Below are 24464 nucleotides of genomic sequence, written 5' to 3' on the forward strand. Positions count from 1 at the left end.
CCCACTTGGAGTTTACAAAAAAGCACCTGAAGGACTCTCAGACTGTGAGGAACAAGATTCTCTGGTCTGATGAAACCAAGATTGAACTGTTTGGCCTCAATTCTCAATGTTATGTCTGGAAGAAACCAGGCACTGCTCATCACCTACCCAATACCATCCCAACAGTGAAGCATGGTGGGGGAAGGGTTTTTCATGCTGTGTGGGTGTTTTTCAGCAGCAGGGACTGGAAGACTGGTCAGGGTTGAGGGAAAGCTGAATGGAGCAAAGTACAGAGATATCCTCAATGAAAACCTGTTCCACAGCGCTGAGGACCTCAGACTGGGCCGAAGGTTCACCTTCCAACATGACAACGATCCTAAGCACACAGCCAAGACAACACAGGAATGGCTTAGGGACAACTCTGTGAATGTCCTAGAGTGGCCCAGCCAGAGCCCTGACTTTAACCCTATTGAACATCTCTGGAGAGACCTGGAAATGGTTGTCCACCGATGGTCCCCATCCAACCTGATTAAGCTTGAGAGGATTTGCAGAAGAATGGCAGAAAATCCCCCAATCCAGGTGCACAAAGCTTGTCGCGTCATACTGAAAAAGACTCGAGGCTATAATTGCTGCCAAAGGTGCTTCAACAAAGTACTGAGTAAAGGGTCTGAATACTTATGTCAATGTAATATTTCAGTTTTTCCTTTTTAATAAATTTACACACATTTCTAAAATTCTGTTTACATTTTATCATTATGGGTTACTGAGTGTAGATTAATGAGAAAAAAAATGAATTTGAGCGATTCTAATATCAGGCTGCAACATAACAAAATTGAAAAAAGTGAAGGGGGTCTGAATACTTTCCGAATGCACTGTATATAGCAAGTATTTAAGATGACAAATACCATCTTAAGAAGTCTTCCTCATCTCTCCCTGATAGGTTGGAATGATAGGTTGGAATCCATGCTGATAAAAACAGAAGTGCTTTTTGGTTTAACTAAAATATGTGTAATTAATTAGCTAAGGGAAGTTTAATGACATGACGGTGTTAACTTTCTGGTATTGGGAATGCAAGGTGAAAGTTGTACGAAGTTGAAATTGCTGAACAAACACCTGAAGTGAAAACAGTTCTTAATTGTTGTACTTGTCTTGTTAAAAAATTGTTACCTCTTTTTTTTTTTTTTTTTTAAAGAGACTTTTAAAAGTCTCACCAACCTTAATAACAAAATAATACCTTTTCAGGTTGAAACCAGAATGTTTTTTATGTACTTCAAACTCTGTATTAAGTGACTTTGATCTTGTTCATTTGCAGGTTGGTGAGAGATGAGATTGCTAAAAGGTGCTTAGCCTAAAGTGGCAAACTGATTTTGTTTTTTTAATGTACAAGGCCTTTCTTTAATGTACAGACTGCTCCTTTCCAGATATGCTAAAAGCTGGGGTATAGGGAAGGCAAGGTTTGTTAGTTTACTTGATTCAGATTTCAGCAAAGTGGACTTCTGAGTTGACCTATATAGGATTTTGCTGGAATTGATCTCTTGCTCATGATGTAAATATCCTGTATTATTTGTTTATTTATTTATTTGGAGTGCTTTCATGATGCTTCAGCCATTAGTCATTGTATTTCTTATTTTGAAAACTTCTAGGCAAGCTATTTTTTTCTTTTTGTTTACTGGACCTTGTAAGGCTGCCTTCTTTTGTTTTTACATGGAATATTTTTATTAATTGCTGTTTTGTGGAATTATCTTAAGTTTCTATTTATAATATTGGACAGTAAAAATTTATATTGCCAAGATGAATTATCTATCTTGTGTCATTGGGGTGTATGATTTGATAGTAATAAATATCAACTCTATTCAGTAAGAACTTTTAACGAATATAGGATAAGAATAAACAGTCTGTAATGCACTGATGAATCTGGTGACAAAGTTTTCACTGTTCAATTTCAGAGTATTGTTTAGCCATTAACTATGTCTGACAACGGAGAGCTCGAAGACAAGCCACCAGCTCCACCTGTTCGGATGAGCAGTACTATCTTCAGTTCAGGAGGCAAAGATCCTTTATCTGCTAATCATAGCTTGAAACCTCTTCCTTCTGTACCAGAAGAGAGAAAGCCTAGGAACAAAATCATCTCCATTTTCTCTAGCACTGAAAAAGGTAAAATGTTGCAGTTGTTTGACTGTATAATAATATTCCTTTTGAAGTTTTATTGTACCATGTCTGTGCTTCTGGAAGGTATAAATACAACAAATAAAATATAGTGTATTCTGGATCTTACTTAATTACTCATAATATGGAGATGAATATATGTATTCATAATACAATGTTTAAGTATTTAACAGGAAAGCAATGTCATTTTATGAAGTTTAAAATAGATTTAAATCAGCATGGCTAGTAAACTGGGAATGGGAATTCATTTACCTTTGCTTTGCTAGCTAATGCCTCCTCAAAATGAAGGGAAGAATTTTCCTTTCCAAATATTAAAAAGTGAAATTGTGCTGTAGTACAGTTGAATATGGTTCAGAATAGCAAGGTAGTTTGTGTTTAAATGCAAAGTGGATCCTTGTTGCACTGCCACAATACTTAACCACACTCTTCCCCCGATTACCTAACTACATACCAACATGCCCCAGCAATCTCTTTTTTCCTACCTTGTGCTCTTGGCACACTTTCATCTCATTCCCAGTCCATACGTGACACAGCTTAAAGCTGCCCTTACTTCTTCCTATATTAAACTAGAGTATTTCCCTTTAAGTAGGTAAAAAGTTGTAGCAGTTTTGCCCTAGGTGCAATTTGATTGGCTTCACCCACAATTCAGTAACTTTTAGGATGAGGTTCCACCTGTTGCACACTTTAGGCTGCTGTAGGCATTCCCTCCCTTCTGGATCCCTGGGTACTGTCCTCCAGGGCCATTCTGCTTTAGTCACTGGGAAAGTCAATTTCTCTGAAACTTGGCTTCCTCCCTGTACTGTACTTGCCAGAGCTGAGAGCTAGTGTCGTATAGTAGTTAAGGTATTGGACTAGGAACAGGGAGACCCAAGTTCTAGGCCACCCTCACTAAGGAAGCTCATTGGATATATCTGGACCAGTCATTTTCTTATCCCAGCCTACCTTGTAAAGGTGTTTTTGTAAGGGGAAAAAAGGGAGGAGAAAGCACTACAGGTAGTCCCCAGGGTTAAGAACACCTGATTTAAGGACGACCCATAGTTAAGAACCGAACCTGTTGTAGCAAAATTTGAGTTAAATACACAATGATTCGAGTTAAATATACAATGTTCAAGTTAATTACATAATACTACTTATACAGTATTATACAATAATACTGTTCCAGCTGACATACAAATTCAACTTAAGGACAGACCTTGGAAGTAGAATTTGTTCTTAAACTGGGGACTACCTGTATCTTCACTGCTTTGAGCTCTTGAATGAAAGATAAGATATGTCAGATAAATAAAATCAACAGATCAGCACCTTGTAGGCAGTGGTGGCTAAAGAGTGCATGGTAAAACAGTAGAGAGAGAGCCATAGTTATGGTTTTTGAATATATCTGTGCAAAGAACAAATTTTGACTGAGGCTAAATCTGCCATCTAGCTCTGGCAGAACTTGTTTCCTACCAGCCCCATCCCAAGTTAAGGGGAGTGATTGGTGATATTTCTCCACCAGTTGGTGACATAGGGTGGGGGAGTGTAGGGGAGGGAAACAAGCTGGGTGACTCCACCAGTCACTGTGCTTAATTGATCTGTTCATTGTAAATAAGGACAACACAATTTGTCAGTGGAGGCAGCAGGTTTTATGCCAATAAGGTTTTCTACCAAGTCAGTCGCTGATGGATAGCATTTTAAATTGGCTGTGTAGAAGAACCCTGAAACCGTCTGTGAACGAGAACACAATTACATGCAGATACAAGCACTTTTAAGTAATTTTGTCATGCAGCTTTTAGCTGAAAACAAGGTGTAGACAGCCAAATTCATTACATTAGGGAAATGAAATGGCTTAAAAATGCATTATCTTACAAAAAGCACATATATATACGCATGCATGCATGCATGCATGCACGCACCTAAGGGAAATATTCATGAAGGGTGTACAGATTTTGTATAGATATTTGAAACTCTGCAAACTGATGCATATTGAACAAATTGATAGAGACAAAAAAGAAACTGGGCAAACTGAAACTGATAGATTTATGCACCCATTGTTTGAGCTAATAGCTTTATACTGTATTTAAATGCTCAGCTACCTGCTGACAAAAGATGACTAACAGTCTGCATTTCTTTGCCATCCCAAATTCAACTATCACTCTGAGTTGAAAGTTGAATCATTTTTCTAATTATACTGTCCCAAGTCTAAAAGTGCACTTAATTGAGTTGATTTCTCTACCTTAGAGTTGGAAGGAGTCATTTAGGCCATTGAGTGCAACTTTCCTCAGTGCAGAAACCAAAACAAGATGTTCCCATCATATAACTGTCTAGCCTCTGCTTAAAGGAATCCAGTGAAGGGGACCCAACTATTCTTTCTCTGGGTAACTGGTTATACGCTTGAATTGCTCTTATTTTTAAGAATATTTTTCTAACTTTCAGTCAGTATCTGCCATCTTTTAACTTAAATCCGTTATTCTGTGTCCTGCAGTCTAGAAAGATAGAGGACAGCCCCTGATTGTTCTAGGTTCAGATATTTAGGGGAAAAAAGCTGTCCTATTCCTCCTCAGTCTTCTCATCTCAAGGCTAAGTAAGCTCAGCTTCTTCAGTTTTTTATAGGCTAGTTTTTAATCCCCCATCATTGTTCTTGCCCTTCTCTGAATTCTTCTTAAAGGGAATTGCCTAGCTAGACTCAATACTTGAGGTAGAATATGTTTAATGAAAAATAAAATGGAACTGTAGTTCCATGATTTGGAAACTCTGTCCTTGTTGATGCAGCCTGATTTATTTATTTATTTATTTTTTAAGGGAATGTATATGACTGCCCATTTCATATAGAAACTCTAGATGGCTAATAACAATCCACAAAAAAACAAATACAATGAAACCTCTGTCAACAAAACAACAATAGTGTGTGGACAATGAAGATGATTAACTTTATGAACCAATTTTTAATTTGTTTTTAATTAAGTGGTTTAAGAGGCCCCAGTAAAGGAACATTGCTACTTATTTCTACAATGTATAAATCTTTGAGGTCCTTACTTTTAGTCTTCAATCTCCACAAGTTTGAGTTTAAGACTGTGATCACCTGATCAATCTCCATGTACTTTAGCCAATATTTTTTACTATTTCATGCAAGATGCAACCCATTCCATGCTGACATTCCATCATCCAGATAATTCAGACCATGATCTTAAAAATCAAGTATCTCCTCACAACATTGTTTGCATAACTAGCTATTCCCCTGTAGTAACTTTCCCTTCTCAGTCTTCCATGGACAAAAGGGGTGCATAAAGAAACCACTTGAGCCTCTATGTTCTTGTTTTTTAAAATGCTTTATTGCTTTAATATGTAGAAATGAATGAGAAAGAAAAAAGGAATACAAAAAAGAAAAACACAAAGAGAAAAATGTTTATTAAAATACGTATAAAAATATCAGCTCAGTTTTTTAAACACAGGATTAAACTTTCAAATCATGGAATCCACTATGTCAAAACATAGTTTAAAAATGGCCAAAATCCAAAAAGAGTTCCACATGAATGTTTTTTTTCCCCAATTTCCTATTTTAGCAGTAGTCTTCCTGAAGAGCTAGGGCTATTGTGGAAAAGCACAACTGAGACAAATTACTATGAAAGGTTAGGTGGTATTCTTTCTGGACAAACAGATTTTTGATAGTTTTGCTAAACTCTGTAGAGTTCCATGACAGAACCCCTCTATTGCCATCTCTCTTTCAGATTTCAGCCAACAAACTAATAACTTCTATCAGGACTTCAGGTGACATTGGGAGCTTTTTATATTAGTTTTTAAGTATTTATTTTTTTATAAATACTTAAGTATTTAAGTATTTATATTTAAGTATTTTTATAAATACTTAAGTATTTATATTTAAGTATTTCTATAAATACTTAAGCATTTAAGTATTTATATTTGTTTTTGAGTATTTATTTTTTATAATAAATAGAAAAATAAGGTTGTACAAGCATAATTCATTTATATATTTGAAATAAAATACCTTGATTCACAGAGGTATTACAACTAAAAGTTTGTTCATTTATGACTTAGCTGAAATTTGATTCAATGTCTGGTTCAAAACTTTCTGGATACTAGAACAATGGAGCAATTCTAGATTTTACAGTTTTCTATACATAATGCTTTAAGTGTTACTGGCAGGTTTACTAACATTTCAAAATGATTGAACTTCAGAAAGGATGACACCTTTCTGAAACTAAATATGCCTTTTTTATTATTATTATTATTATAGGGAGTAGGAAAAAGGAAAAAGAGAGACCTGAAATTTCTCCTCCATCAGATTTTGAACATACCATTCATGTTGGCTTTGATGCTGTTACTGGAGAATTCACTGTAAGTATACTAAGCTTGTCTTTGTGCAATGTACACTGGGATATTGCCATTATAAAAAAGAATGCTTAAAAATTCTTACCTTTTTTGTTACAAGATTTTCATATATTTCAAAACTAAAATATTTCAGTAAATACTCCTTCCCCTCCCCCAAAGATTAGTGACATACTTGGTACCTTTATGCAACTAGAATTATTCCAAGAGATTTATCATTTGGGAGGATATAAAATAATAGATTTTCTACTTCAGTGCTAAAATACATGAATTTGTGTTCTTTTTTCAGGGAATGCCAGAGCAGTGGGCTAGGCTGCTGCAGACGTCAAACATCACAAAGTTAGAACAGAAAAAGAATCCCCAGGCTGTATTAGATGTCTTAAAATTCTATGATTCTAAAGACACAGCAATACAGAAATATTTGAGTTTTTCTGCTACAGGTATGACTTTGGGCAAACTCATGGGGCACCTTAGACTCACTATTAAAAAACTGATGTATAAATGGGCAAAGTTATGTATAATAGAGCTTTCCAGCATTTTGGAAATAATTAGAAGTGTTTCAGAAAATGAACATGGCATATGTCTGCAATTCTTTAATTTAGCTGTATCTTTTGCCAGAACTGTGCAGCTGTTTTGGAGAGATGATTTTAGTAATTGGCATATGAATTTTAACCCATTTAAAGAATTGGAAGGGCATTTGAGAAAGAAGAGACCAGTTGCCAATGTGAGTTTGTTTTTATTTAAAGTAGGATATAGATCTCTGCCCATCTAAAGACTAAAGTTACTAGCTCCATGCATGATTTAAGGATGATTTAACACTATGATTAGATTTGTCATAGAGTCTTAGAATTGAAATGGACCTTAGACATCATCTAGGCCAGCTTCCTGCTCAGTGCAGATTCCACTAGAGATCTCTTACTATCCAGCCTCTGTCTGAGGATCTCTAATGAAGGAGAACTCACTACTTCATGCAGCAGCCTCTTCCACTGGCTGGCAACTTGTACGGTCAGGAAATGTCTTCTAACATCTAGCCTGAACCTTCTTTCTTGGAGTTTTAATCCATTGGTTCTGGTTCTGCCCTCTGGGGCAGTAGAGAATAAGCTTCCTTCCTTCTTTGTGTAACGGCCCTTCTGTTACTTGAAGACTGCTATCATATCTCTCTTCAGCCATTTATTCTGTAGGCTAAACATACCCAGATCCTTTAATCATTCCATATAAGGCTTGGTTTTCAGATCTTTCACCAACTTGATAGTCCTCTTCTGAACTTGCTCGAGTTTGTCAATGTTGTTTTTGGACTTCAGTCCCCAGAACTGGATACTGTATTCCGAGTGGGGTCTGATCAAGGCAGAATAGCATGGGACAGTTACTTCCTGTGATCTGGACTCTATGCTCCTGTTAATGCACCTAAAGATAACTTTTTCCTTTGTGGCAGCTGCATCACAATGCTGGTTCATGTTTAGCCTGCGGTCAGAAAGAAATTCAGTTCCCTTTTACAAGTCCTACTGCCAGGCCAGGCCTCCCACATCCTGTACTTGTGCCTTATGTTTTTATTACCCAGATGTAGAACTTTACATTTCTTCCTATTAAATTCCATCTTACTTATTTCAGCCCATTGCTCAGGCCTGTCTAGACCTTTTTGAATCTTCTTTTTTCATCTACAATATTAGCCATCCCTCCCAGCTTTGTATCATCTGCCGACATTATAAATGTTCCCTCAACTCACTGTGACACTGGGCCAAGGCCACCGCCATGTGACACTGCACTGGATTCTTCCCTCCAAGGCGAAGAGCCATTAATGAACACTCTTTGGGTGTGGTAATTCAGCCAACTGCAAGCCCATCTAACAGTAGCATCATCTAGCCCCTGTTGTACCATTTCATGAAGAAGAATATAATGAGGTAGCATACTGAAGGTTTTTTTTATAAATGTTGTTAAAAGTTTTACAAAGAACATAAAAACTAACCCAAACCGATAGATAAAAGGAGCCAAGAAAGAAAAAGAAGAAAGAAGAAAGGAAAAGTGCAGAAAGAGAGTACAAAATGAAAAAAAAAAGCCTCCAGTTTCTTTTGCAACAAATATAAGTACAATTACAAAATTAACTCTTAGTGTATGATTACAAAAAGACTCACTTTTTTCTCTTGTCCAGTTTTTTTCTAAACATCAAAGCCACAAATTATAAGTGCATCTTTTTCCATTTCATGCAAAAAGTCTATAGGGGGTTTCTAGTCAGCCATTAATGTAGATATTGTTTTTTTCTCTAATCAAATAAATTAATTTAGCCATCTCTGCAAGTTCCATCATCTTCACCAGCCATTCCTCCATTGTGGGTAGTGTCGAACCTTTCCATTTTTGAGCATATAACAGCCTTGCTGCAGTTGTCATATACAAAAACAAAGTCCCATGACTTTTTTCTAATTGCTTCTCCATTAGTCCCAAAAGAAAAGTATCTGGTTTCAGTTGTATTTTCACCTTTAAAATATTCTGAATTAATGAATGTATTTGTATCCAAATTTTTTTGGCTTTCTTACATGTCCACCAAACATGGTAAAATGTCCCTTCATGTTCACATTTCCAGCAAAGATTCAAAGTACTTTTATAACATTCTAGACAATTTATCTGGTGACAAATAACAACAATACATCATTTTATAAAAACTCTCTTTAAGGCTAGAACATAATGTAAATTTCAGTCCTTTCAACCACATATTTTCCCATTGATCCATTTATATATTATAGCCAAAACTTTTAGCCCATTTTATCCTACCTTCTTTCACTTGTTCTTCTGTCTCTCATTTCAGCAAAAGTTTATACATTTTAGCAATAACATGGTCATCGTTAGTACATAATTCTATTTCAAACTCAGTCTTACTTTGTTCAAAACCATAAAATCTTTTATCTACTTTAAACTTTTCTGATAATTGTATATAAGAAAACCATTGACAAGAATATCCTTCTGTTGTCAAATCTTTTCTTGATTTCATTTTGCAATCCCCTTGCGAAAATTCTAATACAACACGGTAGGTTAACCATTTATGTTTACTTATCATTTCTTGTCTATAAAATGCTTCTAGTGCTGAAAGCCACAAAGGTGACTTTGGGCAAAACCTAAATTTATATTTATTCCATACTCTTAAGAACAGCCCGTCTAATATAATTTTTAAAATCTACATTCACCTTTGCTTTAGCATACCATAGATATCCATGCCATCCAAATCTTAGATCATGACTTTCTAAATCCAATAACCTATTTCTGAACAACACCAACTCTTTCATTCAAACTACAGACAGCAAAATATAGTTTCAAATCTGGTAAGCCCAATCCTTCTCTTTCTTTGGTATCATGTAGTACCTTATATTTAACTCATGGGGTTTTTTTCCCTTGCCATACAAATTTAGATATATTCTTCTGCCACTGTTTAAATGGTACATCAGTTGTCAAAACAGGTATGGTCTGAAACAAAAATAACATTCTAGATAAAACATTCGTCTTAATCACAGAAATTCTACCCAAAAGTGACAATTGTAATTTGTCCCATCTTGACACATCTTTTTAAACTTTGTTCCATGTCTTAACATAGTTATTTTTAAATAACATACAATTCATATTTGTCATAGTTATACCCAAGTATTTTTCCTTCTCAGTTTTAAAGCCCCTTTTATTCATCATTCTCTTTGAACTTGTATCTTCATTTTGTTTTGTTAACATCTTTGTCTTCTGTTTATTAATCTTGAAACCTGCTAAGGCCCCAGATTCCTTTACAGGTAGTCCTTGCTTAACGACTGTTTAATGACGGTTTGAAGTCATGACTGCCTCAAAAAGTGTGCTTTACGGCCCGCAAAGCACTTCTGACCATCATAAAACGCCATCCCCCCCATGGTTACATGGCCACATTTTGGGCAGTTGTCAACTGGCTCACATTTATGACTGGTTGCCAAGCACCCGGCAGAAGTCAATGCAGGGAAGATTGCAAGTGACGGTGTGCAGGAACAGAGCTCCATTCCTCCAGCCCTATGAAGGATTTCCCTTCTGTCCGTGGAGGGGAAGGGAAACCTCTTGGCAGTGTGCAGGAATGGAGCTCAAATCTTCAAGATTTCCCCTCCATCTGTGGAGGGAAGGGTAATCCCTTTGGTGGACTGCAGAAACATTTGAGGGCCAAAGGGCTGCTGGTGGGAGGATTTCAGCTCCACGCGGAACTGAAATGAACTGAAACAATCCGGCAGGCGGCACTTTCGCTCTTAAAGAGCTGCCTGCCAGGAGGATTGGAGCTAAAATCCTTGAGCAGACAGCTTTTTCACTCCATCTGCTTAATGACCTGAGAGATTGCTTAACCACCACAACCAGAAGTGCCTGGATTGTGGTCATTGAGCAAAGCAGTCACCTAGGTGTCTTGTTTAACGATCACTTCACTCAATGATTGAGATTCCAGTCCTAATTGTAGTCATTAGGTGAGGACTACCTATAATTTACTCATTAAAAATTCACCTCCCTTTAAGGGGTCTGCCAAAACCAAGTCATCTGCAAAAGCTTTTAGTTTATATGACTCTTTTTTAATCTGGCATATTGAAGGTTTTGCTGAGGTCCAATACACTTTGTTTATAGCGTTCCCCTGATTTATTAAACTAGTAACTTTATCAAAGGAGGAAGAGAGATGGTTAGTTTGATACAATTTGTTTGCAACAGACCCATCCTGGCTCCTGTTAAATACAGTATGCCTGTTCAAGTACTCACAAACCTGCTGTTTGATATTCTCTTTGAAGACCTTGCCCAATATAAACATCAAACTGACAGTCTATAATTTCCTGAGTCCTCCTTTTATTGAAGATAGGAATAGCATTTACTCTCCTCCTCTGTACTTCAACAGTATTCCAGGAGTTATCAAAGTTTACTGAGAGTTGTTTTGCAATCACTTCCACTAGTCTAAATTAGGTAAATTCTCTCTTATCCTCCCCTTGTCTATTCTAATTTATAATTCTCTTATTCCCCGAATGGCATAAAGTTGACTAGCTAAGGCTCCATTTCCTTTCTGACAAAAGACAGTTGCAAACTAGGAATTAAGAAGTTCTTCTGCCTTACCATCAGCCATTACCGATTCACCTAACCCTTGCAATGAACCTATAACTTCTTTGGTTTTTCTTTCTAACATGCCCAACAATCCCTTTTTTAATTGTTTTTGGTATCTCTCACAAACCTCAACTCATTCTGATCTTTACTCTAACACAGTTCCTGTGGTTTCTGTAAATTACCTTGTATTCTTTGATTATGTTCCCCTCCTTCATGGCTCTCCCATTTTTTCTTTTTGTGAGGATTGTTATTGTGCCTTTAGTATCTTGTTTTGTAGGATTTCCCATCGACCCTGGACACTTTTCTCCTTAAATAATTGGAGTCACTGGTTCTTTTCTACCATCATTTGAGGTTCATCAGGATCCACGTTTTTTAAGCTCAGTATACACCTCTGACACTTCTCAGTTGCAGTTCCTTTGGTTATCACAAATTCAAGGATAACATAACTTTTCCCCAAGGTGTGAGTCACCTTCACTACAATCAATTCTGCCACATTGGTGAGGATTAGGTGCAAGATATCACATCCCTTGCTTTTTTTCCATCTTTCAACAAATGAAATTGTCAACAATATAGAACAAGAAATTGGTGGGCTTATAATCCTTAGCAAAATTAGATTCCCAGCACATGTCAGGATAATTGAAATCTCCCATTATCACTAATGCGTGCCTCTTTAAGACTGGTCATCTGACACAGGACTCATAAATCTTTGGTCGGCTTAGATGGTTTGTAATAAACTCCCGTAATTGTATTACTTTTGTTTCTCTGTCCTTTCCCCCCTGAATACATTCAGCAGGATTCCTATGCTCTGATTCCTGAATTTCTGTGCAAGTAATTTTTTTCTTTATGTGTGGTACAATACATATCTCCATTTTTTTAAAAGATGTGTTCATTTTGAATAAATTGTACCTTGTTGGGTTTTTTGGTGATCTTTTCCTGCAGATGTTTCATTACAAGGCTAGGTAACATCAGTGGATAACATCATCATCAGATGATGATATCTGGCCCGGTAATGAAACAATGTATCAAGATATATAACAACATAATAAAAAGGGGAAAAAATAATGGTCTTTGCTAAGTGCTGTAGAATCCATGTATGGGAACGCGTTCCCCAGCAAGCTCCTGTGAGCTCCCTTAGTGAGCTTATTTAAGAGTAGGTTTGGGTCAACTGGTCACGAATTACTATTTTTAGGTGCCTTTTCTTATTGGTCCTGATATGAACTATGGCTAGGGCAGAATATTTATTTAAGGCCAGTGAATAGAAATGGAGCATTTGTTTTATTTATTGGATTTGTTTAGAAGTTAGTGAGCAGCACGTGGTTTGCAGATCAACTTTCTCCTTTCAGTTAATGAAGGTAGGGCAGCCCAAAGTGCACTTTATTAAAAATAAACTTGACTTGAACTATAATTAAGATTTACTTAATTGTGCATCAAAATATTAAATATTTTTAACTCCCTTGGATATTAAAGCCAGTAGTGTCATGAAATGCAAACAGTATGAATTCAGTACTTGATTTCTTCAGGCAGCAGTTTGCTGGATACTTTGTTCTAATAGTGCAGGAGATGAGAATCAGTTTCATTCCTTATGCTGTGCTTTTGTTCCTTTGGTAAGAGCCTTTAGAAAATAGTTGAACCAATGTAGGGCTTTTTTTTACTGTAAGCACATGATAGATAGACAGACAGTTATATATATATATATAACTAAAGGTTAGAACTTGTTTCCATACTTCAGTTAATTTAGAACTTACTTTGGAACAAAGAGTGTGATTTCAATACATTTTATGAGTGTTATTGTTACTGCATTAATACTTCAAATTTTTTTATTCACATTAAATAATTTAAATCTTTTTTCTAGATAACGATGGATTTCTTTCAGGAGCACTAGCAGTAAGTACATTTACATTGTATTTCTTACATCTTTTATATCATTGAAATCCTGTTGTTGTAAACTAATTTTATTGAACTTCAGATATAGTGTTTTTTCAACCTAATTAGTTACCAGAGAGCTAATTTCATTCATCTATATACTACTAAAACTCTTTTGTCTGTAATCTTCAAGTGGGCGAAATGGTGCGTCATAGGGCAACAATTTTTGAACCACGGTACCTCAAATGGGCTAACTTACAGAATGTGTCCAAAATCTACTGCTATAGGATTAACATTTTGGAATTTTTGGCTACTTCAGCACTGCTGCACTACTGCCATCAGCCCAGGCCATGTGATCATCATAGGTGTATCTCCAGTCTCTTTCCTGCCTCCCTCTGTCACATGCAATTTCCCTCATGGTCTGCAGCTCCCCTTGTTCCACCTCCCCCCAGCAAAGTGGCAGGCCGTTCTGTGGGTCAGCCAAGGAGGAGGCTTCACTAGGGCTCTCCTGAGGGTCACGAGGGGAGGGGAAATGGCACAAGCCTTTATTATATGTGGTAATGAGCGAAGGAAGGAGGGAGGGAGGAAAGAAGGTGGGGGGGAAGAATTAGGGAGGGAGGGAGGGAGGGAGGAAGATTTCTGATGCTCCCTGCCAGCTTCCACAAGTAAAGTCAGTGGGGAAGCTGGCAGCAAGTCATAAGTCACTCATACTCCCACTGCTTTTTTGCCCATTCTGTTTCTCTGTTTAGATAAGGAAATATCTCTGAAATGATGACCCAACTGGTCATGGGTTGTCTAGTTCTAATTAGAAGTTAAGTTCATTAGTAGGTCTTTCAGGATCATGTGATCAGAAACTATTATTATAACAAAGCCAAAGTCTCATAAATTAATTCAGCTTAAACAAAAGAAAAGTGGGATCTCTACTATAAGTTATTTTTCTGTAGAAAGTACCAGCAGTGCTTTGCCATGTTGTCTCATACAAAAGCTCAGTGGAAAGGGAGAGAGACAACTTGGGAGAAGGAAGGGTGAGATGGTTTCTTGACCTTCTTCTCTCTCACAGAGGCAATATCAGTTAGGTGCTGCTTTTACCTTCTGCAAAAACAGAAGTCCAATATTAAGGCTTAAATCCATACGATATAGTTTGGTCCTTCAGATTCCAGTTGCCATTCAAGTTTTGGAGTTCAATTTCTGTGGCAGCTTATATACATAAAACCCTTTTGTTCACAAGTCCTTATAGGATAAGCTGTGCACACTGATTTTTTGGTATACAGATTGCATAGTTTGGATATATGTATCTTGAGTTCTATATTCTCTCCACCCAGACATGAAGTGCAACAATAGTACTGAGCCTTCTCAGTTATAAACGTTTCAAATGGGTATGATATTTTGCACTCTTATATAGTGTTTTCAACTATACTTTTTATAATGAAGTAGTAAGTCTCATAAATAGATGTTTTATAGTACAGTTCACTTATTTTCCACATTTTTTAAAAAAATCCCTACTTTATAGCCTAATGCAAAAAGGTCAGAGCCTTCAACAGCAACTGAAGAGGAAGAGGAAGATGAAGTGGCTCCTCCAGTTATTGCTCCACGACCAGATCATACAAAATCAGTGAGAAGTTATATTTCATTTTCACTACTTAATGCATAGCAGAGCTTTCTGCAGTTTTCCTCTAATCTGAGGAAGTTTAGTTCAAATCTCTCTTAAATCAAACTGTCTTGGTAACTTAGATCAGTCTCTTACTTTTAGCCACAGTCCTATTTTGTATTGTTATTGTTCAGTGTGATATAGCTGTTAAGCACTTTCAGAGAAAGATACATAATTTGTTTTTGATTAACGAGGCCTACATCTTGCAGTGTAGTTGCCTACCTTAACAGGACTGTTTCTGTTTTAAAGCCAATATTTTATACTTCTGCAAAATTGTTACCATCTCTCTTGTTTCTTAGCATCTTAAGTTTCCTGTTTTGGTCAGCACTCACCATCTGAATTAAATATCAGAAAAGTGATTTGTTTTTACTTTGTTCCTGTATTTGGCTACTAAGGGCAGAGAATGACTTGAATAATTAACTCCATGTTTGTAGAGGGTGATAGTCTGGAGATCAAAATATGCAAAATAATATAATTCATCAGATTATACAAACCAATCCTCTTTATCTTTGTAAAAAAAAAGTAAAAACATGTTTGAATCAAGATGAACTCATGGTCACCATATGGAGAAATTCATGCAGCTTTCTTGCCAACAGTGTGGAAGTGATTTTCCCTTGCTGACTTCTGGGTTGGCTTTCAACTTCCTAGTTTAGCAGTTGCTGTAGTTTTATTGTTCATTTAGAACTATAGAACACATTCGGAAGCTAAATTCTATCTGGGTTCATAGTATGATACTTGGAAAAAAATTCAAGGCTCCGTTTTTATAATCATTATGCACCAAACTTTGGTATTAGTTCGTGAACTCAAATAGTTATGTAGCTATACAGTGGTGGCTATAAATATATGTGGTAATTGAACTTGAATAGGTGTTAAAATACCATGCAGTTACAACCAGTAACCTTATTTGTTACAGGTTTATACACGATCAGTAATAGATCCCATCCCAGCACCATCTGGCGATCCAAGTGACAGTGCTAAATTAGCCGATAAGCAGAAAAAGAAAACCAAGATGTCAGATGAAGAGATCACAGAAAAATTACGTAAGTAGGAATTTTATGATTGTCATGAAGATAAGGCATTGATTAGCCTAAAACCATACCTACTGCGTAGTCTGCACGTAAAAGTAAAGACTTCCTTGAGTCAAGCTTGATTCCTGGCGACTACATGAACACAGCCATGTAGTTTTTTGGGCAAAAATATGGAAGTGGCTTGCCACTGCTTTCTTCTGGGATGTTACATTAGGTACCCCAGTCTAGCTTATACTTCTGGAATTTCCTTGTGTTTTCCCATCCAAGTACAAGTCGGGTCTGACGGTACTTAGTTTTTCTGAGATCAGACAAAAGAGACTGGGTGCTGCCAACTAATGAATCAAGAATTATCCTTTCATGTGTATTTGGATCCAGCTCTGTAGAAATAGTGAGTAGGCTTTCTTGTGCAGATACACTGTGGGAATGATGTGAGGATTGGTGTTAGTTTAATAAACTGGTGAACAGGGAAAAGAAGCAAGAATTTCTATTTACTATATTGTTTAGGAGAATCTTCTATACTCATACTGTTCTCATATCATTTTTAACAGAAAACAAACATTTTTGTATGGAGGCTTTAGGTATATATATCAGATGATAAGGGTAAAGTGTAAAGCTATATTTGAAGTGAATGACAGAATGACTACTGATGCTACACTGGGGGAGAATTGCTTTTAATTTTGAGAAAAAGGCCCCTTCAAAAATGTGCTTCTTAAGCCTTACCCAGTCTGATTTTTTCACACAACTCTAAATTTCAGAATCTGAAGTCCTAATGAGGTCTCATTTGCAGATCATCTGGGTGGAAAGAAACATGGTCTATTTCACTGGAAAGCAGTATTAAATATATTATGTTGTATCTGGTGGATATTATCTGGTGGATAAAAATCCTGAAGAAAGTGATCTTCGCTTGTTCAAAAATCACAGAGTGATAAACTTTATTTGTGATTAATATTTGTGGTATGCATTTCCATAATCTCCTTTGCATATAGGTCTCCCTTTAGCTTCATTATCAGTTATGCTGCAGACAAAAACTGATTTTTGAATGTTCTACTTTTGCAGATCCTCATAAAAAGATCTCTAGTTTTTGTAAAATAGCAGAGCCCAGGCAGTACTTGAGTTGGGGGCTGTGCTGGACTCCATAAAACTCGCTAAATGATGACATACGAACATACGTCAATGCATACTGAAGTAATAGAGAAGAAAGAGCCTTTATCCTTAATCCATTTCCTGGCAATCTGGTTTCAGATAACCACTGTTGTTAGAAATGACAAGTTGATAATCAGAATTGCTTGGTGCCGGGGAATTTTGCTTCCCTTCATTTTCCAGTGACTCCCCCACCCCCGATAATTTTTCTCAGCGCAATTAACACTGGAGAAATTGTGATCGGTTTCCTGGCATACAGTTGTTCACTAAATAGCAGAGATAGGGAATGGTTTTTCAGGGCTTTGCAGAAAAAAATGATGTGGGACTGCAGATGACCTGTAGATTGTCTGCATATATTATAAGGGGTGAAATGAATAACGTCTGTGTTGAAGAGAGCAGAATTAGTGCTAATAAAGGAAGCGTGCAGACAGCTTTACATGAAACAGAAATATTGATAAAAATATCTCTTTCATCTTTTTAATAAATACAGAAATGTTGGATCCAAACCAATACAACAGAAAATAGTGACTTGTAACCTGATTACGTATTGTCTATTTTATTGCTTTTGATCTGCTGCTGTTTCTTAGTTTGCTTATACTATTATAATTATAATCTTCTTTTAGGAACAATTGTGAGTATAGGAGATCCCAAGAAAAAATATACCAGATATGAAAAAATAGGACAGGGGTAAGTATTCACAAATACGCTGTACGTATACTGATAATTAATCAAATTCAATTTTCTTTATTATCTTAGCATATATATGTGTTGGGGTGTGCGTGAGTCTCTGTGTATCAGCATATAAATCAAACCAGATCTCCAATAGAAAAGGAAACCATGGGACAATTATTAATATGCTGTACTATTTACAATTTATTTAATGGAAAGAGGAAATTCTTGTGAGGCAAGAATTCCAAGTAGCTTGCCATTTGTTTCCTGCTTAACTTCAGAATGAGCTTTTTCTCCCTCCTGTGGAAGAAAATAGAGAATGAGTTTATTCTAAGCCCCAAATGTAACCCAAAGCAGGCTACAAATTCTGCCCAGGTGAATGTATTATTTCTTTGTTTTATAAAAATGAAAGATTTAGGTTTTGCTGTGTTATTTTGTGTAACCTTTGATCATATTGTAGGTTAGCTTACAATTTAGTCCCACCTTATCCTTGTTTTTAAAGTACAATGAAATCCTCCAGGAAATACAAGGCTTTGTCTGTTCATGCATCTGCATGTTAAATAACTGAAATGCTACAACTAATTGCGTATTTGGTTTTCTTAGGGCTTCTGGTACAGTTTTCATTGCAATAGATGTTGCGACAGGACAGGAGGTAAGAACAATATATAACTTCTAATGTCTTTGAATTTCCCTCAAGAGATGTGAAAAAAAGAAGCAAAACCAATTTCTGTCTCATAGTAGCAGAAACTTCAAAGTTGTCAGCAATTGGTTTATTCTGTAGAATTGACTAGTGACCATTAAAATAATTAGAACGTCTTGTAAAAAGTAAGGTCTAATTAATTGTATATGCAAACACCAAAGCATTTATATTTAGTTATTCTGTTTCTCAGTTGTTTAAACACTCCTCATTTTGTTCATATTTGAACAAGAGTTAGATGTACATTTAATTTTTTGTACTCTGGTTAACCTTTGTGAGAACTTCCTCTTGACATAAATGTATGCCATCTCTCAGTGCCAATCTTAGCCATTTTTCTCTTCCTTTTTACTTCCAAAGAGGAATAAAGAGGAAAAAGCATCCAAAATAAATAATGATAATACACAACTAATAAATTAAACTTAAACCAGGTCAAATGCTTGTTGCTATTTTTCTTGCAAGATGGCATTAACTGTCATTGCACCATTAAATCTTTGGTGTACTTACCTATCTTATCCAAATGTATGCTCCCTGTATTAGTGAAATTATGTCTGTCTATGCATGTTTTAACTGTATCAAATGGACAGGGGATGGGGAGAGGGGGTAGAAAATAATCTGCCCACCTCTGGAGGAGATTGGATGTGAAGGATGCACACTGAATATTTTTAATACTCAAGTCTCTCCCTTCCCCCAAGGATCTGTGGTTGCAAGTAATCTAGAAATTGTTTGTCCCTCTTTCTTTTGTCCCACCATAAGCTATCTTGCTATTTCTCTGCCAAATAATTCATAGACCCTCTTTATAACCATCGTTTTTAAATTAGGCAGTCTTATGTGCCTGCTTTGTTCCACATGTGGGTTGTTACTTGTCTCTTCAGTATTTTTAAGACATCCCATAAGACTCTTAATGTCTTGCGTTCTTGCTTTATTTTTTAAAATTACCACATTTAATCTGCTTCTGAATCAGTTTTACCTTAGCCATAATATTAAGCAATTCTGTTGATTTATTGGAGGAAGTTTAATTTGACAGTGTAGATCTTACTACTGCCCCTGGCCATAAAAGCTAACTTCAGAGTTAGAAGTTTATGTATCTTTCAAGAACAAGGATATACTTCTTTCTGTTTACTAATCATTAGTTTTAGTTTTATTTATTTGGCTGTAATTTTCAGGGATTGCTCAGTCTATCCTCACACTGGAACCAAATGGTTATTGAATTTAACTTGGTCTAGATTTTGCCCAATAATTTAACTTAAAATGTGTAAACCACAGATTATATACAATTGCCTCTCTCTGAATATCAACTTCTGGTTTCTTTCTTTACCTTTTCAGGTTGCTATCAAACAAATAAATCTACAGAAACAGCCCAAAAAGGAGTTGATTATCAATGAGATCTTGGTAATGAAAGAGCTGAAGAACCCAAACATAGTCAACTTTTTAGACAGGTAACTAAGTACATCATGTAGCTGATGGATTGTTTTAAGCCAAGATCAAAACTCAAAGCTTTGGCCATGTCTTATTTTGTCTATTCTTCCATCTTGTAAGACCAATATGTTAAGTTTCTTAAAGGAATGGTAAGAAGCATACATAAAACATTAATATATAACTTTGGAATTCCAAAAAGAAACACTTTATCTGAGTTAGTATTGTTTTGCAATAATTAGACTTTTATCTTGGAATAAGTCACTCTCTAATAAAAGACAACAATTTTAGACAATACAATTAAAGATTTTCATGTAGTAATCATTACTTATTTTTAAAAAAGGCTATTACTACTATTAATACAGTATAATTATTTGTGTCCTATCTTTTAGGATCACAGCCCTTCTAAAATTGCTTACAAAGAATATAACCCATTGCAAATAACAATATAATAAATGTTTTAAGTTATAATCTTCTTGGCTGTTGGTGATAATGATGAGTGGGGAGGGAAGCATCTAGCTGAACAGACTTCTATAGTGGCCCTTACTTGCCTTCCTTTCTATCTTTCTCTCTGTGACAACTTTTAGTGTAATAGTTACTTAATAACAGTAAATTACATGTATATATGAGAGATGATTAACACTAGATATGTTACTGATACTCAGGCAACAGCTGAATCATCAGGGCAGTTACTGCCTTGATAAAAGGTACTGTGAGGGTTGAAGCTGCCAAGGCTGGAAGCAAAGTGTCTGAGGCCAGACAAGACCATTTTCAAAAGAAGATGTGGGTGCTTTCCACATCCAAGGCTAGAAAACAAACATCAAGGAATCTGTTATGATTTGGGAGAAAGAGACCCAAGATACTCACTGTTACTGATGGACTAATTAACTGACAGATAGATAGATAATAGTGATATATACAGGTAGTCCTCACTATCTGACCACAACAGGGACCAGAATTTAGGTTGCTAAGTGATTTGGTTGTTAAGTGAATCAGAGCTGATTTTATGACTTTTTTTTATGATGGTTGTTAAGCGAATCACCACAGTTGTTAAGCAATCACGTGGTCGTTAAGTGAATCACGTGGTAAAGCTAATCTAACTTCCCCAGTGGACATTTTTTACTGGAATTTGCTTAGCGACCATGTGATTCACTTAATGACTGTCATAAAAAGGTTACAAATTGTGATCATGTGACTGCAGGGGTCGTAAAGCACTTTTCCCAAGGCCATTGTAACTCTAGACTGTTGTTAAGCGAGGATTAGCTCTACATTTCTTTATCTCACTGGATGTCAGAAGCTAACAGTAGAAGAGTCATATTCTGGAAGGCAGATACAAAAAAATTCCATATGATGCCAGATTGTGTCCATGTGATACAAGTGCTGTAGAATTTATTGCCTATATTTTACTGTACTGCTCCTTTTATATGGATACTAAAATGTTTTATTTCTCCTTATCTGGTAAAGTACGCATATTACTCTGATACCTTCTGTATACAAACTCTTTTTTGGATTAAAGGGACTCTACCTCCCTAGACATTGCCAAATTCTGTTATGCTGCCTGCGAGGTAGGATCCAAGCTGATTAACCCCCACATTCCTTAATCTAGTGCACATGTGACTAACTCTTGAATAACACTAAATACACACACACACACACACTTCTGTCTTAGAATTTTAGTTTCACATTTTAGTTTTAGACAAATAACACTGTTTCTTAGCTTTAGAGGCACAGTTTATACCGGTAATACTGATAATAATCTGTTCTTTCCTTTTAGCTTGTGTTTTATATTTGGCCTTTCTCTTTTACCTTCAAATTGTTTGTTGATTGTTTTGTTGTATACTGGTCTTTGACTGAAATAAACTTTGAACTGAACAGTAAAAGAGTCAAGGTCAAGACTTGAATAGATAACTTGCTTTTATTGCAGACGCAAGAAACCGTAATGAAGATAAGTTACTTGAAGATGATAAGTAGATTCTAGCTGTGGACATTTTCAGGATCTTGCTGCTTTTGTGAACACAATGAAGGCAGTGTTGCACTGCAAGCTCTAGCCCTTTCATACATGCACGTGATGTCATGGTGCGCAAACAGAAAGGGTGGAACTTGCATTGTGAGGGTGCAATAGAGGTTTTGTCATTCTCCTTCCCACCTCCCCATTCTCAAGGATGCTTTTGACTCTAGCAACCCAGCCCACTCTGTGTAACAGATCCAGGGTTTAAATGTTGTATCTTTTTCTCCACCTTTATGTGATAATGCACTTTTTGCTGTTTGTTTCCCAGCCTAGGATGTGGAAGGCATCTGCATGATGTTTTGATAAAAGTCCTATCTGGTCTAGGGTAGATTCAGCCCACATAGTCAGGAGGGAAGGGTGGGCAAAGGGAGAGAATACTGCTACTTAGCTACAGAAAAGCATTCCAACACCTAATCTCCCATATTTAATCCATTTGTTTGTTTGTTTATTGCCTTTTTAAATGTCTGCAATCATGCAACTGGCAGCATATTATGAAAAACATCCATAATACAAAAATAATAAAAACAATTGTAGTAAATTAAATTATCTTAAAATAGGAGCATATAAACAATTCTGCATTGCCCCAGAAGAGCTCTCTTTTAACTTACTTTCAAAAGCCAATAGGATCAGAGCAAGCCTAATATCTGATAAAAACTATTTCACAATGAGAGGACCATAATGGGAAGTGTGTGTTGCTCCTAGCCTTAGCCCTTCTAATTTCCTGGTAATGGGGAACCATTAGTCTTTCCCAGGTTGCTTGTATTTGTCAGGGTGATTGTGGTTGAAGGAGGCAGGTCCCTTTGCATTAAGCCATGAAGGGCTTTTATAGGTTAAAGCTAGCATTTAAAATTGTATTCAGAAGCCAGCTGGCAGCCAATGCAGGGCTCGCAGCAGTGGTGTAATATATAACACCTCCACCATTAATGAATTTATATTACATATTTATTTCAGCTTCTTTTCCAAATCTAACTTCAAACAGTTGTTTCAGTGTGTTGAAATTTAACATTGATTTTCTGTCTTCAGTTACCTGGTTGGAGATGAACTTTTTGTTGTAATGGAGTATCTGGCTGGTGGATCTCTTACCGATGTAGTTACAGAGACTTGTATGGATGAGGCCCAGATTGCTGCTGTCTGCAGAGAGGTGGGTGATTAGAGGAAGAGATAGATTTAATTACCACTTTGGGAAATATCAATGGTTATACAAGATTTGGTAGATGTTGATTGATTTCCTGGATGTAAATACTGAGGAAACATATCCTGGATAAAAAATAACTTCTGAATCTAGAAACTCTAGATATAAACCCCATGTTAATGGGAGAGATGATAGTGTGGATCAGTCTCTTGGACCCACATTTGTACTGAGGCTATCCATGTTGCAGGCAGTCCTGAACTGCCTTTGCCTATGCTGATGGCTGAATATATAGGAGATATTTGACTAAAAATACAAGTAGGAAAGAGAGATCTGCGGTTTGATAAGGATTCTTTCCATCTTTTCATCCAATTTATTACTAAACATGTTGATGATTAGAAGGCCAAGAAGTGAATCTTTTGGTAGCCTCTTAGTAGCTCACCAGCAATGAGATTACCACACTAGCTATGTATCTATTTAATTGTCATGTTATCTAGCCCATACGTAACTAGCACACATTAACCAGAATGTCATTGAGTACTTTGTCAGATGTTTTGCTGAAAGGAAGATGTATTACCTTTAGAGCTTTCCCAAAATTTTGTTTAGGAAGTTACCTGATTTAAAAAATGAGGAGGGTTAATCTGGCAAGATTTGTTGCTGAGGACAGATCCATACTAACTTCTGGTAATTATGGCATTGTTTTCAAGGTGCTTACAGATTTCTCTTTTTATGAAGTGCTTGGGAATCTTCCCAGGCATTGATAAGAGAGTTGACCAATTTTTTTCTCCCTTTTGGAAGATAATGACAGTTGCCCTTTTCCAGTTATTTGACAGAAATCTTCAGGATTTCTGACAGATAATACATAAAGTGTTCAAGCAGACCATCTGTTAGTTCCTTTAGTAGGATGCAGTTCATCTGCCCTTAGAGTATTAAACTGTTTGCAGGAAATAGATACTTCTGGATGTGTTTCTGCCAGTCTCAAATTTCAGTCTTGCTTCTTCATTCTGCTCTTCACAATTGCCTAATGAAATACATTGTTTTGTTGGAGAAGACTGAGCCAAACTAAGAGCTGAATTGCTCTTTTTTTTAATCTGTTAGCATTTCACCATCTTTATTGAGCAGATAGTCCTCATACCTTTGTAGGTAGTCCTCACTTAACTACAGTAATTGGGACCAGAATTTCTGTTGCTAAGCGATGTGGTTGTAAAGCGTGACATCACGTGACTGCACTGCTTGGCAACGGCAGTTCCAATAGTTCTGGTTGCCATTGTTAAGCGAATCCCATGCTTTCATTAAGCATGATGTCATGTGGTCGCCATTTGCAACTCCCATTGACTTTG

General features: G+C 36.4%; 1 protein-coding gene across 4 annotated transcripts in view; it reads left to right on the plus strand.

Moving 5' to 3' along the window:
- PAK2 (p21 (RAC1) activated kinase 2) overlaps window positions 1–24464 on the plus strand; it is a 59035-nt gene that overhangs the window by 19939 nt on the left and 14632 nt on the right. For all 4 annotated transcript variants that reach the window (XM_007431438.4, XM_025168679.2, XM_007431437.4 and 1 more), the window contains 10 exons: window positions 1926–2133; window positions 6377–6477; window positions 6758–6908; window positions 13382–13413; window positions 14903–15004; window positions 15954–16080; window positions 17832–17895; window positions 18481–18529; window positions 19898–20010; window positions 23019–23136. In XM_007431438.4, the coding sequence (XP_007431500.1) occupies window positions 1947–2133; window positions 6377–6477; window positions 6758–6908; window positions 13382–13413; window positions 14903–15004; window positions 15954–16080; window positions 17832–17895; window positions 18481–18529; window positions 19898–20010; window positions 23019–23136 (1044 nt within the window). In that variant the 5' untranslated portion in view covers window positions 1926–1946. The remainder of the gene's footprint in view (window positions 1–1925; window positions 2134–6376; window positions 6478–6757; window positions 6909–13381; window positions 13414–14902; window positions 15005–15953; window positions 16081–17831; window positions 17896–18480; window positions 18530–19897; window positions 20011–23018; window positions 23137–24464) is intronic.

The sequence above is a fragment of the Python bivittatus genome, unplaced genomic scaffold, assembly GCF_059951505.1.
Source record: "Python bivittatus isolate LINGU-HERP-01145 unplaced genomic scaffold, Pbiv_v1 ctg000980_np1212, whole genome shotgun sequence".
NCBI classification, from domain to species: domain Eukaryota; kingdom Metazoa; phylum Chordata; class Lepidosauria; order Squamata; family Pythonidae; genus Python; species Python bivittatus.